The sequence below is a fragment of the Spea bombifrons genome, chromosome 5 (assembly GCF_027358695.1).
Source record: "Spea bombifrons isolate aSpeBom1 chromosome 5, aSpeBom1.2.pri, whole genome shotgun sequence".
Taxonomy (NCBI): domain Eukaryota; kingdom Metazoa; phylum Chordata; class Amphibia; order Anura; family Pelobatidae; genus Spea; species Spea bombifrons.
Window position 1 is genome coordinate 8,151,275 of NC_071091.1, and position 18,665 is coordinate 8,169,939.

The following is an 18,665-nucleotide window of genomic DNA, read 5'->3' on the forward strand; positions in this document are numbered from 1 at the left end:
GCTGACCATATATACATACCGTGGGGCACTAGTTAAAGGTGCTGTTCCACTTACACAACACATTAATCGGACTCTCTAGAATGTTACGTAAACCATAGCAGACCTGGCATTTTATTCTTTCCTTTTAAGGTTTAATCCCTTAAAAATAAACTTGTAAGGAGCTTTTTTTTATATAATCTATAATTATACTCTATAATCTATTATAAACCACTCAGTTCTTGCTTTTATGTCACATATAAGCATTCCTGGCAAAATGATGAATGAAGCAAAATGTTACGTGGTTAAAGAATTATTTTTCGGTAGGGTTTCAGCATTTAACAGCACCGGGAATGATGCGTCTAGTCGCAGAGGTGTTAATTTCAGCGCAGCGGGTGGAACAGCATCTTTAAGGAAGAGTGCTGAATATACCTATATATGATAATATGATGATAATAGATTTGTGTTTTTTGGGCACCAAAAGAAAAAGAAAGATTGAAAAACAGCAGGATTGGTACAGTTTAGGCTATAGTTATGCTGTCTCACCCCTCCGTTAACCTCTGAGGAGCCGCCGGCAGTAATTAACGCCTTAAGCACCCTCTGGCAGCAGATTGTATTCTAGGCGTATGGATCATGAACGTTAACAGGTCGATGGAGGGGACACCTCATTAAAATCAGAAAAAAATTAGATCTTAAGAAAACACAACGGCACCGGTTTTACCTTCACAGTATTTTACCACCGCAAATAAATACAAAACGGAAACTGCAATTCCTTCTCGGGAGAAAATACTAGTTTTAATCACAATTCTTCACGATGCTTCGGGAACGGTGTGGAATTTTGGCCGTACTCTATGTACCAAGTGGTCTTTACGAGATATTCCTGCTCAGGGTTCAAAAGGGCAAAAACCCACTTAAAACTCCCCAGAATATTTCCAGATATACCATTTAACCCCGCTAGTGCCGGAGGGCATGCAATACAATGAGATCCACTCAGCACCCAAAATGCTTATTCTTTGACGATGTTCCAGAAGGGTTCCGATTCTACAAAAACATCAGAACCGACCCGGTAACCCTGTACCTTATTCAACGTCCAAACCTCAGGCCCTTCCCGGGCGCATACAGTGAGTGAGATGCACGATATCAATAAGAGGTATTCTGCGCAGACCCTACTTATTCTTACTGAATGGTTTTATTACATAAAAAAAAATAATTCAGATAAGGTCATGGATATAAGTCCTGATCGGTATATAAACCTCAAGGAAGGAAAATAAAATGTTAGTGCATTTCAGCCGTATGCCTGTCCCGTCATCTAAAGGACGGCATTGAATCCACTTGCTGGTATCTAGAATAATTTGTTTTATTTTATTTTGTTTGTGTTTTTTTTTTTTTAAGGGGAAAACAGGCAATTTGTGATTGCACTTTCTTTACAATGTTTGTGAATAACACTCAGATATATACAGTGGGAGAGAGAGACCATGCAAGTGACATGTACCGTACCCTAAATGTTAGAATATTTCCCTTGCCCATAACCCGTTAGTGAATTTCTATTTCATATATATATATATTTGATGTGATACTATCCACTCAAGATAATACAACACTTTTTTTTTATATTAGCAAACATTACAAGAGTTTTCACTTTCTTGAATGTCATTTTTTTTTTGTTTTTACTTCTAAAGAGATCAAAATAAATTAAGCGTTTTATACATAATTACATATAAAGAGAAGTTAACTTATTTTATCTGTTTAGTTAAGTACAAAGATAAAACTGCCAGACGTCCACCCTTTTACATATATATATTTATATATAATTTTCTTTTCTCTTAAAATTTCTCTCGTTAACCAATAATCATTTTATTTTTTATATTACTCTCTAGATTGGAGATGAACGGTTCATTTGGATTTGTGTGCTTTTTTTTTTAATTTATGTTAATTAATGGTTGTGCAGAGCGTTTTAGGATTATACTATGATATATCAGCTCTTTAAGGGCACAGGGGGTGTGCAAAGCACTGCACCCTAAGAAAGGACAGTCCCTCCCGGCACTTAAAGGGTTAAGCTTGCTGTGCACTAGCTATATATATATATATATATAACATAGATATATATATTTTATTATATAATATAGATATATATTTGTTAGAACAATGCTTGTAACCAACAATAATATATATATAAATATATATATATATATATATATCTTATATTATATAGATATATATATCTTATATTATATATATAAATATATATATATATATATATCTTATATTATATAGATATATATATCTTATAATATATAGATATATATTATATTATATATATATATATTTTCATATATATTTATATACGGTATATAGAATCACCCTGCTTTTAAACAATAGCGGCTTTAAAATACAACAATCATTAAAGTCAGTCCCCGGTCGTTTACAGATAGCAGTGTTAGCTTTTTTTGGGGTGGGGGGGCTCTTTTTTTTTTTTTTTTATCCTTGGAACGTTAAAAATCAGATGGCGTAACGGAGGAACGTGAGGCCGTATCCTTAGCCGGTTTAAGCCGACACCGCTATATAACCCCCATGACAATGCTTTTTTCGTACCTTATGTCTTGAGAAATGGCATAAAATATTTCGTTATTTCTTTTTCCCCACCGACTTTTCCCAAGCAATAAACTAATTTTTTTTTTTAAAAAAGCCCCCCTTTCACAAAATTTGTAGCAACCTAATTAAAACAAGTGGATCCTACTAGCATCGGATAGACACGCAAGCGGAGAAAATAAAAACAGACCTAAAAATCGACAATTTGAAATAGTCTGAGTGCCGGATTGGGTTGCAATACGGTGGAGACCCCTGCGGTACTCGATGTTTACACGGAGGAAGGACACGTACCTAAAAATCTCTCTTGGTGCTTAAATGCAGTGGTAAAAACGAAACAAAAAAGTTCACATTTCTTCTGGCCAATTATGACAAATCCGTAGATAATAATAATAACAAAAATGCTCCATTGTGAACATGGTTATCCCCTTATTTGCACATGATTTGTTTCAGTGGACACCAAAAAAAGAAATTTATACACCTATAATAAAGTCCATGGAAGCCGTAAAATGTACAAGACTACATGTTGTAGGCCACGTAAATGGGATCGAGCTGATCTGCCAAAAAGCCATCTCGTAGGTGCATACGCTGTTTCTCTCCACGGGAGTTGATAGGAATGACACCAATGTCCACCACCACTACCACACCTACGATCAGGTAATGTTCTTCCAAGATCACGTTGGTTACCAGCGGTACCAGATCCAAGGCTTCCTGCTCAGATCCCTCAAGTTCAACGACCACCACCAACAAGTTAGTCCAGGTAAACACCGCACTGGAGAGAGAAGAAAATAAAAGGTGAGTGATTACGCTGGCCTAGTCAGGGAAAAAGAACCAAAATGCCCACACAAGGGCCATATTCTGGGGCAAAATGGCAACATTTGGTGCAATCGTCGTGAAAACATAAACGTTTTAGGCTGTAGAGAGGCTGAACGTTTATATGAAGAAAAATGCTGGTTTTATTCAGGTTTTGTATTGGCCGGACCTAAATTGTTGGTCTCCAATCAGGAGTCTGGTTCACTGAGAAAAGAACGTTGTAGTTACTCAGACGACACTCACCATTCTGTGACACTCTTATGCGCTCTTATCACCGATGTCTCTATATCAATTGGGTGATACCTCATCCCTCGCAGCTCCATCGCTTCATCCAGAGCACCAACCACGTACAGGGCATCATGGCGTTCTATGCGCAAACGAAGCAGAATATTAAATAGGGCGATGTCTGCATATCGTATGATATATTTCCCCCTTCCAGGAATTTCAACAACATACACAACTGATTACACACCTCAATTCCTGACAAAACTCATCACCCAGGCTGAGCCACTCTTACCCACTTCCCACCTTAATCCAGGACACCAGAGCCACATCTTGCTACCTCCTCTCTACCTATATAAGCATGTAACCCTTAGAGGAGGTAGAAAGGGGCCAGCGTCCCAATGTTTTCTCCAAACCACCACATAGGGCTGTCATTAACACAGGGAAACAGGGGCAGTTGTCCTTGTCCCAGGGTTACCTTAGGGGCCCACAGCAGTTGTCTCTTAAGTCCCATCAAAAGCCACAAGGGACTTGCTGTGATGAAGATGGAGGTCTGCTCAGCAGATGGTAAAGACCTTTCCAGTAGCAGTTTCTTCCTCGCCCTTTGCGCACCATGAAAGGAGGAATTGCTAGTGGAGAGGTCCCTGGGGGGAGGGGAGCCTCATTACAATGAAAGATGGCACATTCACCCAAAAAGAGTATGAGGTGCTCGCCAAGAACAGACAGCCGCTTCATACTCTGTCTTATGGCGCGTCCCCGCATGGAAGCATCTCACATTTTAGCTCTCTTGTGCCATTACAGAGGAAAAATCTTCATCTAAAATGGCAGTCCAGAACCAAAATGTGAGGCAAATTTCCTCAGCACGAGGGAACCAGCAACCCCAGATGTACATTTCGGCCTTCACTGGCTTCATCAGTGGGGTACACTTGGCCTCCCTCTAGACACAAGAAAGCAAGGAGCCACCACCACAAAAGAACCAACATCTCAACAACAGTAATTATACAAAGTCCATTAATTCTGCAGATATAAATGAGATATTTTAGATATTGTGCCTAATAAATTTAGTTAATTTGTGCAGAGCATGACACAACGTCACACCTCGTCCACACAACACACGCAGATACCCACAGATTCCGTCCAAATGGACAGAACACCGGTATGTTGATGGTCTCCTTAAACCGGCATCCTTGAGCTTCCGACTTTAAAGAGTCCTTCAAATTGTTAGCCTTACCTCCGTTTGCATCGGTCAGCTCCGTTCTTCTTAAAAAGCCCAGGTAACCCGTTCTCGCCCAAACAGTTTGCGTGTCTCCGAAGCTGAGCCTTGAACTGAAGTGATCGGATTGCAGGGACTCGTCGCCGTATATAGTGAAATACCCACTGGCGTTGTGGATGCTGTGCACCCAAATCTAAAGAAAACACAAAATATATATATTCTAAATGACAAACAACCATGGGGGCTACAAAAATAATTAACTTGTGACAAGCTGTATGAGTGATTGTGTGTTCCCCTACAGAGGCAATAGGGTCATAGGGTGATTTTAATAAAGACAATAAAGTAACACAGTAAGGAACCCATCTGGCTCTAATGTGGAACGGCCATTTTCTCGGTTTATTGCATTATTAAATTAAAATTACTGACAGATTTTTGGTTGTCATTCAATGTAACTGTTTTGGGAGATATTAGGTTTAAAAGTTCACTGGGAGACACAACTATCATCATCTGATGAGTTTCCGGTCCTGAAGTCCCTCCCCCCCTCTTTATAAAGGCTGCCTGATCCAATCAACAGCAAGCAGCGACTTAACAATGGCCAAGATGGAAAAGGAATCATTACACGGACCTTGGAATCCTGATACCTCTCCCAATACGATATATCTACAGTACGCGGGGGCTTTTAATACCTATACATTGCTGATTTTATTCCCCACACACCATTACACACTACTACACATCCTTATGTCGTGACAGATCCTCTATAATACAGTATGAACAAATGTAAGACTATTAAAGTATCAAAAATGGTCTTTTCTGAAAAAGAATCTATAACCTTAACATTCTTTATCCGTCTAGAACGGTAAACATTCTATCATCTCCCCCAGAAAAGCGTACGTTAGGTGAAAAAGATACTTATTTCTAAATCAGACTCACCTACATAAATTCCTCTTCCATCACCCTGTACTGGAACCTAAGTACAAGCATGACGATGGCTCTAACAATGTAACAGAGGACATGTATGTGGGTTATGACATGTGTATCGCCATTAGTCTCTGGAGGGGGACAAACATCCCAGCCCCTATATAAATAAGATGCCCGCGCATGAGCAGCAGTGCCTGTGCGCTCACATATATGCTCTATGTTTAATTACATTCGGGGAATAACGAGCATTGCTTTACGGAGCGTTAATGTAAAAACCAGTATAGAGACGGGTGAGTCTGATTCCTAACGCCGTTCTGCTGCCCCAAAAAACGTTAATTATCCACATTCCGAACGCTAGAGCTCGGCAACGTTTAGTAATTAAATGTACTTAATTGTCTTTGCATCTTAACATAAAAGGGACGCATTTATCGTCAGAAAGCCTATTAACATAACAGACAAAACGCTTCGGATACAAGTTAATCGCAATGTCATTTCACATTTGATTTTTTTTTAGAGGAAAAACAAAAGTATTTATGTACGAAGCGAGGGGGGGGGCACAACGCTCAGCCACGGGGGTAACGAAACCTCATTAATGTCCCGTCGCTAATCAAAAGCAACTTGTAATCCGCTTTCTAACCATTATTGCCTTTCCAGATCACTTTGATCGCTGATCACAAGACATCTGAGCGGATTATGGAGATGGAAACTATGTTATGGGGAGAAGGCAGAGCGCCCCTAGTGCCCGGGAGGAGAACAACAAAAAAGTTACTAAGAAGGGGAAGCTTGTAGATCTTACGTGGGGACACAAGATTCAGCATCTGCCCCATCGATGAAGAAGAAAGTGATTCTGGTACCAAGATAAAAGGGGATCTTATCACTACAGCGGCTAATTGGATAGTCCCATTGGCAGTAGCATTTCATTGGCTGAACAGAGACATCAGTAGAGAAAACCAATGCAACGACTGCTCATTTTTATTAGAAGTGACAGCCCCGCCGGTCTCTCCTGGTTTTGTGGCTCCATGACTCCATTGAGTCGCTTGGCCCCACCAGAGTGGTTTGGTAGGAGGTCACCCCGTTCTCGGCAGGCCAGTGTCCATCGTGCTCGATGGACGCCGGGCCGGCAGGGTTCAATCCTGGTCCTTGTCACTGGGAGAGAAAGCGCTGGACGCTTGTGACGCATGCGCAGTCCACATCCCCAGCGTTACCTGCCAGGCAACAGCCACAGATAAACTAAATGTAAATGTCACTGTCTTGGGGACGGAATGAATCGCATAGCTGAACGTTCACTGCCTCGCCAAGCCAAAAAAATTACAGAACTTATAAAAACCAAACTGCAATCCCAAGCAAAGCGGCCGACGCATACAGACTCGTTTACTTAGAGTTAATCGGAAAATAAAAAGTTGAACATTCTTTGCTCGATTCATAAAACTCGGGGTAGGGAATGTTCTGTGGATATTCAACAAGCCAAAAGAACATTATTTAAACTTAGCATGGTCGTATTTCATTCTTTTTCTCTTGCTTTTGGTGAATTTTAATGTTTTAGAACCCGCAGGCATCATTTGGCCATCTGGAATTTTGCACACACCCAGGCATGAAAAAGTTTTAGAATAAACCTAAATAATAAGGGAGGGAAACTACTGTTCAAAAGTTTGGGGTCACTGAGCTGCTTCCATGGAAAACATTTCTGCCTGTAACATAATTGCAAAAAGGGTTTTCCAACAATCATTAGCCTTTTAAACTTGGATTAGCGAACACAAGGTGCTATTGGAACAGGAGTGATGGGAGTGATAAAGGGCCGCTGGAAGACAGGAGTGATGGGAGTGATAAAGGGCCATTGGAAGACAGGAGTAATGGGAGTGATAAAGGGCCATTGGAACACAGGAGTGATGGGAGTGATAAAGGGTGATAATGGAAGATATTCCATTAAAAATCAGCCGTTTCCAGCTACAATAGTCATTTACAACATTAACCCTGTCTGCGCTGGATTTCTGGTCAATTTCATGTTACTTTAATAGGCACAATTTGCCTTTCTTTCAAAAACAAGGACATTTCTAGTTGAAACAGTAGTGTGTATAACTAAAACAATATTACGATGATTAAGCTTGATCCCCTCTGCACAATCTGTGGGTGACTTTTTCCTTCCCTGTGTGTCCCCTATAAATTCTTATTTTTGTCCCTTTGCAAACAAACGGAGGGATTGATCAGAACGTGGTGCCTTTGGCCACAATGTCAACACAGGAACATTGTGAGGAAGGGCCTTTTGTGGCTCTGTGACTCTGTTCACATAATAATGGCCCGTATAGATGGAAGATCTTTCTGGCCCATGCAGAACCCTGACCATAACCTCATAAAACAGCTTTGGGATGAACTAGAATAGCATGTATGAGCCAGAAGGGAGGAGGCTGCCATCGCGGCACAAGGGTTTCTTCAGGCTATGGAACTAGAAATTGTGAAAAGTGCTAGATTTGTTTAAAAGAGAGACTCCAGCCTCCTAAATAAGAATGCATACTAAAGCACTTTGTCAGTAATGTAATATACATTTGATCAAAATCAATAAATCACTAACCAGTGAGTATAATATATGGAAGGAGATGTGTTGGGTTGGACTTATCTCCTGCGCGGCAGATAGCTGTACGTGAAAACGTAAAGGGTCCACTCTGTGATTATATGCATTAAGAGGCATTTAAAGTCCTTATTAATCCTTTTTAATTACAACTGTAATCATATTATATCATACTTATGTGAAACTGTGTTACGGCATTAAAGTACAGCCTAATGTTTTTGAGCTTGAAATGTAATGCACCGCAAAAAAAAGGGTTAATCATGATGTTAAATGTGAAGAGGAGCGAAGACTTGGAAGAGAAGCGTAATATGCGGCGTTGTAATTAATCTGATAAATGTCCCTTTCTTTCTTCATGTTGCCACCGAGGCAGCCTAACACGAGACACGCAGGTTGCTAATTGACTATACAGGACATGGCGCTTGATTTAGGTGACATGGCAATGGACGGTGTCCAAGAGCTAATTAAAGCTCTCCTTCTCCGAGACAAAGGGCGTCTGAGGACCCGACACACAATAGTTTCTCATTCTGGGACGTAAGGAAAGGCTGGGGTTTCGAAAAAGAGGAGATATTTCAGCTCTATGTAACCCTGCCAATGTTATATTTTTTTTAATTTATATATAGCGCCATCATACTCCGACGTGCTGTACAATCTGTGCCTACATGTAACAGAGAGGCAAATCTCTTACTTATTTTACTGTTTGCTAAGCAATAAAAACAAGATTTCACAGATCAAATCACACACACAAAAAAAGAAATGATTGTAAGGGTTCCAAATCTAGATAAAGAGAGGCCAAGCTTGGTGGACTGCAACTCCCATCAGTCTCGGCCAAAGGTAACTCAAGACAGATGAGCGGGAAAGCTTTCTGGATATGGATGTAGTGAATTAATATCTAAAGATGGCATCTTATCATTAAATCTTGACCGCCTTCCTCCATTTAGAAATCAAAGGTATCAGAAGAGAGGCTCTGACTCTAGTAACTTAGTAATTTTGGTAGAAAAAAGGCCCAAGTCCATCAAGCTCCACCCTTCTACCGATCCTTCCTGCTTTTGATCCAAAAGGCGGCCAAAAAAAACCAATTACGCTATTTTTCAAATTTTGCCACTTAGGGGGAAAACAATTCCTTCTCGACTCCAAAAGGTAATCGGATTTCTCCTCCGATCAAGAAGCTCCGAAATACGAATGTTCTTCTGATTAAAATGAATCATTGTTATGGATCATCCATCATACAGGTGTTTATCATCATTGGCGTAATCGCGTCTGTCACTTCGTCTCCAGGGGCGAAATAACTCAGGAGAAGTCATCCCAATCTGTCACCGGCCCCGAGGATTCAACAGATACAATGATAGAGTCATGCGGCCGCCATTACTCACCTCCCCGAGATGAGAGTCTCCGAGGGGTCCCTTTGTTTCTGGATTTGCAATAATTATACGAACTCCAGGAAGGATCTATCGGAAGACAAAAAAAGGACATTAAAAAAAAAGGACATAAAGCTGCGTTCGATGCATTGGGAGGACTTTTGGCTATTGTTAGGAAGCACAGCGGTTTGAGATCCCTATCAGGGGCAGAGACCAATGAGGTCCCAAAAACTTACGTAGCTCTACAGCTATGTTGGCCCAATAAAAGGTATCATTTCTTTTCGGTTCATTCTAACATGTACTATGACAAATTAAAGAACCTTCTAGCCTCTCAACTGAATCAAGAGCTGCATGGACCAGAGCCCATGGATGGTGAAGAACATATATCCATACAATGGCTTCCACCTCCTTATCACATCTGCCTCCTAAGTAATACTTTCTTATTTTATGGTTTTAACCCAATTCATTCATTTTATTCTCAACGTGCCGGCCTTTTCTTAGGGATGACATTAATACGCAAGGTTTTAACATGAGACGTCCTCGTTGCAGAGGTCAAAGTGACGGGTAATTGAGTGAAATCACTCCTTGGCCCTACTGTCAACCTCTTCCTCGGGCAAAACCCAATGCGCAGAGCGCTATAAATCACATTCACTTGTGAAACAAATGTTCCCTTGGATTATTTATTCCACCCACAGCTCTTGAATGTCTCTGGGAGGAGGCTTCTGGATGTTTGGCTTACACCCCCCTCCCCTAAAAAAAGCAATGGAATATTCCTGCTGATAGAACATTCCATCGGCTACTACGATGAGAAGAGGACCTTTCCCACTTTGAAGCAGATTATTGGAAAATTCTTGTTGTATCTTGATGTGCCGGGCTTTGGATCAAGATCTTTGTGATGTGGGATAGATTCCTGGCCCGTAGGTTATATCTGCACGTTAACCCTTCATATATGCACACAACCCAACCAATAACTGCATTCAGCCATATTGTTTAATAACGGACCACCTTTACACGTACCTTTCCCGATTCCATGAGAGGCAGGCTGTGTGGAGATCCTCTTTCCACCAATCGAACCCTAGAAAAACAGACGTGACACTTAGTATCGCACTTCGAAGAACCCCAGAAATAAGATGTATCCCACGCGGCGAGGAACGGAGGACCCGTCACAACCAACAAACAAATCTGAGAACCTCCAGTTGGCTACTAAGTCCCTGTCGCAAACATGGCAGGTGAGAGCACCACGTGATGGCCGCCATCTTAAAAATTATTCAACGATCATTAAAGGGACAACTAGGAGACTTTTTCAGATAGCAAACTATGGATACAAGTTTAAGTGAAACACCTTCCGGAAGGTTTTTTGTAACATTTTGACCCAATATGCCATGAAATCTTTACCATTGCGCTGGTCACGCCATGGGTTGTTTATTATTTTATAAAAGAACAGAATAAAATGGATTTATTCTGAAGAACCTAGAACTGTTTTTAAACGTAAAGAAAAGCAACATTTAGGATTTAGGGAAAGCAACGGTTTTACTTTAAGAGAACCCCCCGTTTCCGTTGTTGTTGCCTCATTAAGAAGTGATGGAACGCTGCGCTCTGCTCCATTAAAGGGAGATGTTTATAAGTAACAGTATGTAGGGTGGGGGGGGTATCTGACACAAAATGAATATGGTTTAAAACGTAAACATTTTTAAGGAGGACTTTTACTGAAAACAAATATTTAAAACAAAAAGAAAAAGAAAATGCAAGAAAATGCCAGCTGCGTCTCGTGTTATTCAAACCGGCGTCTGTCTGCTTGTTTAGCGTTCAACGTTTATAGAGGAGGAACTTTTTAAAGCAAAAAAACAAAAAAATAGAATACTTCACTTTATTCACAAAGGTTTCCAGGATAAAAGAGCAGATCGGCCTGTCTTGGAGCAGAAGCTAGCTGGGATCGTCCCTTTGTAACGTGGAATGAGCTGAAGCTGCATCTTTCCTGCCAGCTCTGGATTTAGTGAATAAACCCCGGACACAGTGTGAGAAGGAGATGGAGAATATAAATGTAAAGCCTTTTGCAGATCAGTAACAGATCTGAACACATGCAGGAGCGACCACATTTACTCCATGTGCACCTCCTCTAATTGTGGCGATGGCTCAGGGATCCTGTGGGGTCTATTCACTAAGGGGAGAGCTCACAGGAGCATTTCCAGGAGAGTTTCTGCTCATGATGTCACTATACATTATGAAGGGTCAAAGCCCAGGGAGCTTCTGCTGCAAGATGATCTTGGCTGGCCCTTTAGTGAATAGACCCCGGTATTTCATTCCCTGTAGTGAATAGACCCCGGTATTACATTCCCTTTAGTGAATAGACCCCGGTATCACACTCCCTTCACTTCCATGCATCATTTCCACATTTGGCGGGATTCCTTAAGGCCGGTGTCATCTCACTCTGCCAAACGCAGGCAGTATATATATATATATATTTGGTGACGGCAACCATTTATCGGCGCACCACCAGTTATCTTCCAACAGTCCTACCAGGGACTGTTGAGGCTTCCACCATGATCCCGGCACGCACCCCCGGCAGCGCTACTATCCTCCATACTGATTTTATTTTAATTGAGTATCTTCCATATAGTGTTATCGCTCATTACCACCCAAGGTTAATATTATACGTTAGGGACCACTTTAAAGCATTTAACCCTTTCATCTCTCTCTCTCTACTATGATTGATATTGGGCATAGCGATTGCTCCGGTATATTTTCCAGGTTCCTCTTGTATATAACACATTAACTTTCAATTAATTCATACGCACTCCCATCACGCCTTTCTTTGGTACATTCACTAACATAACTGACGGTGAGTACTATAAGCAAGATCGGTACCCAGCAGCGTCTGCAGTGCCGTGAGATTTAAAGGGAAATCACCCCAATTCAGAATCTTAAAACCGGCCGCCATGCTGCGTTTCTCTGTTTCGAGTCCAACGACACGGTTTGCCTGACTGAGAACGAAGCAGCGTGGAGCTCGTACGCGTTTCGGAGGCAGCGAGGGAACCATTTCCCGTGAATCACCAACTTCAACACGGCTAAACTAGAACAAGAGGTCCCCGGTCACGCATGTTCCGGGTATAATGTCATTTGGTCCGAGCGCTCTATGCTCGCAGGAATCTGGGAACGATGAGTGAAGAAGTAAAAACAAGGAGAGCGAAGACGAATGTAACAGCGCAGAGAATGAACGAGGCACCGGGGCAGGAATCTCCATGCAAAGTGAGCCTCGAGGGCAATTACGGGCCGTTCGGCTCTGTACTGAGTCACGCCGCATAAAACACGCTGTACTCCATAATTACAACTCTTTTAACCCTCTGAGTGACAGCCGGCCGGGCCAGTGTTCAGAACTTTGCAAGACTTTTATTTAGACGAAACCCTCGCAAACAGCTAAAGATTTACTTACAGACCATATATATATATATATATATTTAGGACAAATCCTAATTGATGGTTAGAAAACCCTTTTACAATTATGTTACAGCCAGAAATTTCCATGTTTTCCATAAAAAACAGCTAAGTCACCCCAAACCTTTAAACGGTGGTGTATATACAGTCTGCATACAAAGCCCATGGAGGCGACACAACCTGACACACGGCAGAGCTTTCTACACACAGAAGCGCTGATAGGAGATGATATATTTTTGGTTGTTTTGCATTTAAAAAAATCAATACGCAAGGAAAGTACTTCCTGCACAGAGACTCGGACGTACCTGTCATGTCGCAAAGCCCGCATGTCCACATAGACGGTGGTGGGATCCGGTCCAGATGTTCCCTGAAATAAAATAAATATTTTGAAATGAGCCCAGAGTAATATATACACGAGAACAGAATTTAACCTCTTAAGGTCCACAAGGATATGTCATAAATTAGCTCTTCTTACAAAACCTTGGTGCATCTCCGTAGCACTCAGACGATTGTTAAAGTAAACAGTACGAGGCGAAGGGGAAGAGGACTTTTCTAACTTGTTAACTTTTTTTTAATGCAGATCAAGAATTTTTAATATCCTGCAAAAATTACTCAGGGTGGTCGTGGAATTTAACGCTGAATATTAAAACAAGGCGCAGACATGAACGGACTTCAACGGAGAGAAGCCGCTTGGATGTTTTTGATTCCTGAATGTTGAATTTTTGGAGAGGTTAACGATAGTTCAACTGTGGTAAGAGTCATCGCTGCCAAACCAAAACCCATATGTTCATTTTGGTAAAATCATTAAAATGCTGGAAAAAAAAAAACAGAAACTCTTGTAGACTGAATCTGAAACAAATAACACAAAAGAGAAACCCGACGAAGCGAGTGAAACCTGAGGGACGTCTACCGGTGGGAAACACAAAGAGAAAAAGTACGATGGATCAGGTTCTGGATACTTTAAGGAAAATTGGAAAACTTCACAATGTTAGGAAGGAAGAAAACACTTTGTCTAAAATCTAAAAACTACAATAGATTGGGAAAATCAGTTTGGGAAGACATAAGTTTTTAGATGCAAATTCTATCGCTGCCAGATGGTAACCGGCACACTTCAGGACTGGCAGCGTCAATGAAAATAATGGAACAAGATGATTAGGACCTCAATCACCGTTACCTGCTCAAAAAAAATTACAAGATACAACTATGTTGATCGCTCCTTCCTGTATATGATTTACAAGATCAGGGACCTACTTTGAATTCATAGAGGTCAGGTATAGAGGGAGCAGCGCTCCTCATGCATGCTACGCGCAGGAATGTCAATGGGTGCTTACACTGGGGTCTTACACATATTTGTCTGTATGGCACAAAAGGATATCCCAGGACAGCAAACACAAGTGGGTTAAGTAAGCTTACAAAATAAAACAATGATACATTATACCTGCGCTGAATCCCAATGAGACGACTTTACTCGCTGCACGTGACACGATCCAGCAGCCCCTTTACTGTGCGCACAACATGATCTGACCGCCCCTCTCCTCACTGCTCACAACACAATCTGGTAACCGCTCTCCATCCTGCACTCAGCATGATCCGGCAGCCCCTCTCCTCACCAGACACAGCACGATCTGGTAGCTCCTATCTTTCCTGCACAAAACACTATCTGGCAGCCCCTTTGCTCTGTGCATTCAACATGAGCAGCCTCTGTCACCATCACAAACAACATGATCAATACAATGCAGGTCCCAATCATACCGCACTCTTTAGTCCCCCTCCACAACTATATGCTTTTTTTTTTTTTTTTATAGAATACTAAAATATAAAATAAATTCAGAAGCTAAGACAAACCATAACAGTGTTTTGCATCTAAAAACCTCTGCCTGCTAGTAAAAGCATGGCTATTCTGTGATTTAGGAAGGTGTAACACAGGCAGCCACCTAGTTTAACCAGACTGGTATCTCAAAGCCACTGAGGTGTAATGGTACAAAAGGCACAATGGCGCATGCATGTTAACCAATACAAGGCGGCACCGGAAAGAGAAACCCCTTGTCAGGAAAAAGCCAAGTGCGTGTGTGATTTGGGAAGATACCCAAGAAAGCAGCACTATAGGGGGCACTTACTAAACTGCCATTTTCCACGAGAGTTGAACATTTCTACTTCTGACATCACTTTCTTGTAAGGGCTGAGCTGGCTCCGTATAACGCGCCGTTACAATTGTGACAATGCAACCTCGCAATAACTAACATCATCCAGAGCCAGCTCAGTTTTTCTCACAGCTCACCATGTTTGGCTCTACATAATAAATAGGGTAGTCAGAGTTTTCATGGTTAACTGGCCAGGAAGCCCCCCCGGTTTAGTGAATAAACTTCCGAGACCAAAGCAAAGCACAACACCTACACTTTGAAAACTCTCTACCAGCATTTGAACCTTCTTAGAATTGCCACATCATTTCCGACGACCTCCCCCCCTCCCTATTTCCTTACAGGAGAAACATTTCTGCTGACTTATTTAACTATTCGGAAGTCCCAATCCCTGAAAGTTTCTCCTAAAAAAAAAAAATAGAAAAAAAAAAAAAGACTGTCGGCCGTTCATTATTACATCTCGCGCCAACCTATCCTCTTCCACAGGAGAAACTCTAGGAGTCTGTATCTAATATCCTATAGAAGAAAATACCATCATATATATCTATACGTCTTGGTAGATTGTACCAGCCTCAACTTATTAAATCAGAAACAATTGGTTAGCAATGTTAAGCAGAATTTTCACTGGATCTGCGATTGCCCAAACTATGGAAGCCACGGTGCGAGAGGAGACACCAAGAAAAAGGATAGATTAACAGACAATAAAATATATATGGTAATGGTAAAATATTGGGAGCTGAGACTACTGTGTAGAAACCTCAAAGTCTCTTCTCCTATTGTTGTCTATTCTACGAAGCCGATGGGTGGGTGTTTAGGGAACGTGAAAATCCCCTACCTGTTCAGCCAGTTTCCCCAGCTTGTGAGGCTACAAAGCAGGGACAGCGGAAGGAGCGAGTGAAGGTACAGAAAGGAAAAGGTGAAGACAACCAGAGATAAACGTAAAGAAACACGCCAGATGTAAATAGGAAAATTGGGGAGATCAGGGAAATGCAAGAAGCAGAGAATAAAAAAAACAAAAAAAACATGTCAAACATAGAAATCTAATAAGTAAATTAAAAAAAAAAAGAAAAACAATTGTTCCGCAAAAGGTTAAATCAAAAGGTGAAAAGTTACAGATTTTAGTACAGAATGAGAACATCTGATGTGAAGTGAAGACTCCAACACACCTGAATCCTGCACAGATCCCACACGTACCGTTCATATGCAAAAATGATGTATATACACTATTTACTAAAAAAAAGGGTCCATACATGGCTAGTAAATGTTAAAAATAACAATTTATTTTATAAAGGACAGATTATTATTATTTTACCGTGTAGACAGACCGTGAATGTGGTTAGTGATATCCAACAGCTAACACTTTCTCAACTATTTTTGTTAACAAAATACCTCTGTGATCACTCTGGCCCTATTTTCATGTTAAATGTACATTGTAGTCTATTGGGCAAGGACTCCACGGAATTTTACCGCATGTAGATCCATGCAGGCAATCTTTAGCTATTGTGGTTAGAAAATGATACTTCTGTCTCATTTAACTCCTCCCACGGCCGCCGTTACTGAAAGCAGGAAGTATTCGTCAGTACACTACTTTCTGCACATGCTCAGTAGCACTCATTCCTGGCAAAGGGAACAGGCTGTCCAAAAAGCAATAGAAGTAAGAGCTGCCAATCACATGTATCTGAAATTCTGCTAGCATACATGTGATCGGCCGACTTCACGTTTTATTGGGAAGGACAAGAATTCTAACTGCACTTTTGCCAAAGGTGACTATTTCTGCGCTATAAGATGTTTCTTTGGGTCACAACTGTCCACATTCAATAAAATGCTTTAAAAAAAACCAAAAAAAACGCCAAGTGTCATATAAAGCGCAGTGATAAATACATTTATTGATTCCTCTGAGTTATCAAGGAATGAATAACTGACAAAAAGTGTTGCTTATCGCTTGCATTGCTGGTGGTGTTATGGTTATAACGTTACCGAGGATACACCAGGAAAGCATCCCCGCCAACATTTCATGTGTCCGAATCAGAACACCTGTTTTTAGGGTGTGGCTAGAGGAACAGAGGGGCAGGGCCAAAGCTGGAAGGGGTGTAGCTTAGCAGGGGGGGGTAGTCAGGACAACAACACCGACTTCCATTGATTTTACAGCCGGAAGACCAGAGGACCCCCTGACTGCAAAACCGGGACAGAGGGGCAGATACATAGGACAGTAGGGTATCGCGTGAAAAACTGGACACTTTGGAGGTATGGGAAAGCTCACGTGACATCAAAGGTATAAGTAGCATGGGGAAAGCAGATGTGTAAATAAAATTAAAATATTTTGGCATTTTTATCTAAATTTCTGTACTTTAGAGGGAAATATAGATCCCAATTTAAAAGAGGTCAAAGAGTAGTTGATTTATTTATATTAAAAGCACATTTAACAATGAATGTCAAGCACAGTTTCTTAAAAAAAGCAAAAAAAAAAAAAAAAAGCAAAAAAGGAAACAGAAAATATGTCCAGTATCTTTGGGACAGGGAACGTATCTCTTACAGAGAAAAGGTATTTTGATCATAAAGATAAGATGTATAAAATATTTTTAAAAAATATTTTTCAAGGTATTGAAACTTCTAAACATCTCTAATTTGATCTATTTTTTCCCCGGATCGAAGAAAAATTCCAGGGATTTCAATTAAATTGTAATACTTTAGCAGTCTGTACTGATAAGCGGCCTGGACATCTATAGCATAAGAGGTCTACGAAATAATCAAGATAACTGCAAAATGTACTGAGAGTCCTTTATTTAATACCCCCCCCAAAAAAACCCACAAAAAACTAATGATCTTCTCACCATAGTAACCCATTGGCAGAAACATTCTTCATGTAAACACAAATTTTAAATAAATCTATATAATAAACTGGTTAAAATAAAAAATAAAAAGACGCAATGCTACGGAAATTCTGGAAACAGACGTCTTTGAAACTTCCAAGATTTATAATGAATCATGACTCTATTGTTTGGCCAATTCTGTTTCATAAATGCGAGAAATGTAATTTCCACTTTAGTAATTTTGCTATTTGCCAACACGAAGAAACATTACATGCTGGCTACATTTTTTTAGATGGATTTGCACTTTTCTAAAACCTCAAACATTTTCCAAAACAAACGTTCCAAGTGAGAAACCACAATCTTTCGCGTCTGTGCCAGATATCTGACTTAGCGAGAAACATATATCAAACTTTATATACAAATATATACAAGGTATAAAGTCCTCTGCGGCTTTCCCTCCAAAACCTACGCAATGGCACCAAAGTGGACGGGGTAGTTAATGGTGGAACAGGAAGTCAAGATGGAACAGGAAGTCAAGATGGCTGCTCCCATGGTATAGACAATATATGGGGGGTTTTCTAATATATTTATGTATGACTTAAAATTAATTGTGCTGAAATAATTGCTGAAGCAAAT

The 18,665-nt window shown here is 40.7% G+C and overlaps 1 protein-coding gene across 4 annotated transcripts in view; it reads right to left on the minus strand.

Moving 5' to 3' along the window:
* Positions 1–2,446: 2,446 nt before the first annotated feature.
* The window catches only part of DIP2C (disco interacting protein 2 homolog C), a 159,198-nt gene continuing 142,979 nt past the window's right edge, over positions 2,447–18,665 (minus strand). For all 4 annotated transcript variants that reach the window (XM_053467787.1, XM_053467786.1, XM_053467785.1 and 1 more), the window contains 6 exons: positions 13,387–13,448; positions 10,667–10,724; positions 9,665–9,739; positions 4,829–5,003; positions 3,619–3,742; positions 2,447–3,334 (listed from right to left, as the gene is read on the minus strand). In XM_053467787.1, coding sequence (XP_053323762.1) covers positions 3,082–3,334; positions 3,619–3,742; positions 4,829–5,003; positions 9,665–9,739; positions 10,667–10,724; positions 13,387–13,448 — 747 coding nt within the window. In that variant the 3' untranslated portion in view covers positions 2,447–3,081. The remainder of the gene's footprint in view (positions 3,335–3,618; positions 3,743–4,828; positions 5,004–9,664; positions 9,740–10,666; positions 10,725–13,386; positions 13,449–18,665) is intronic.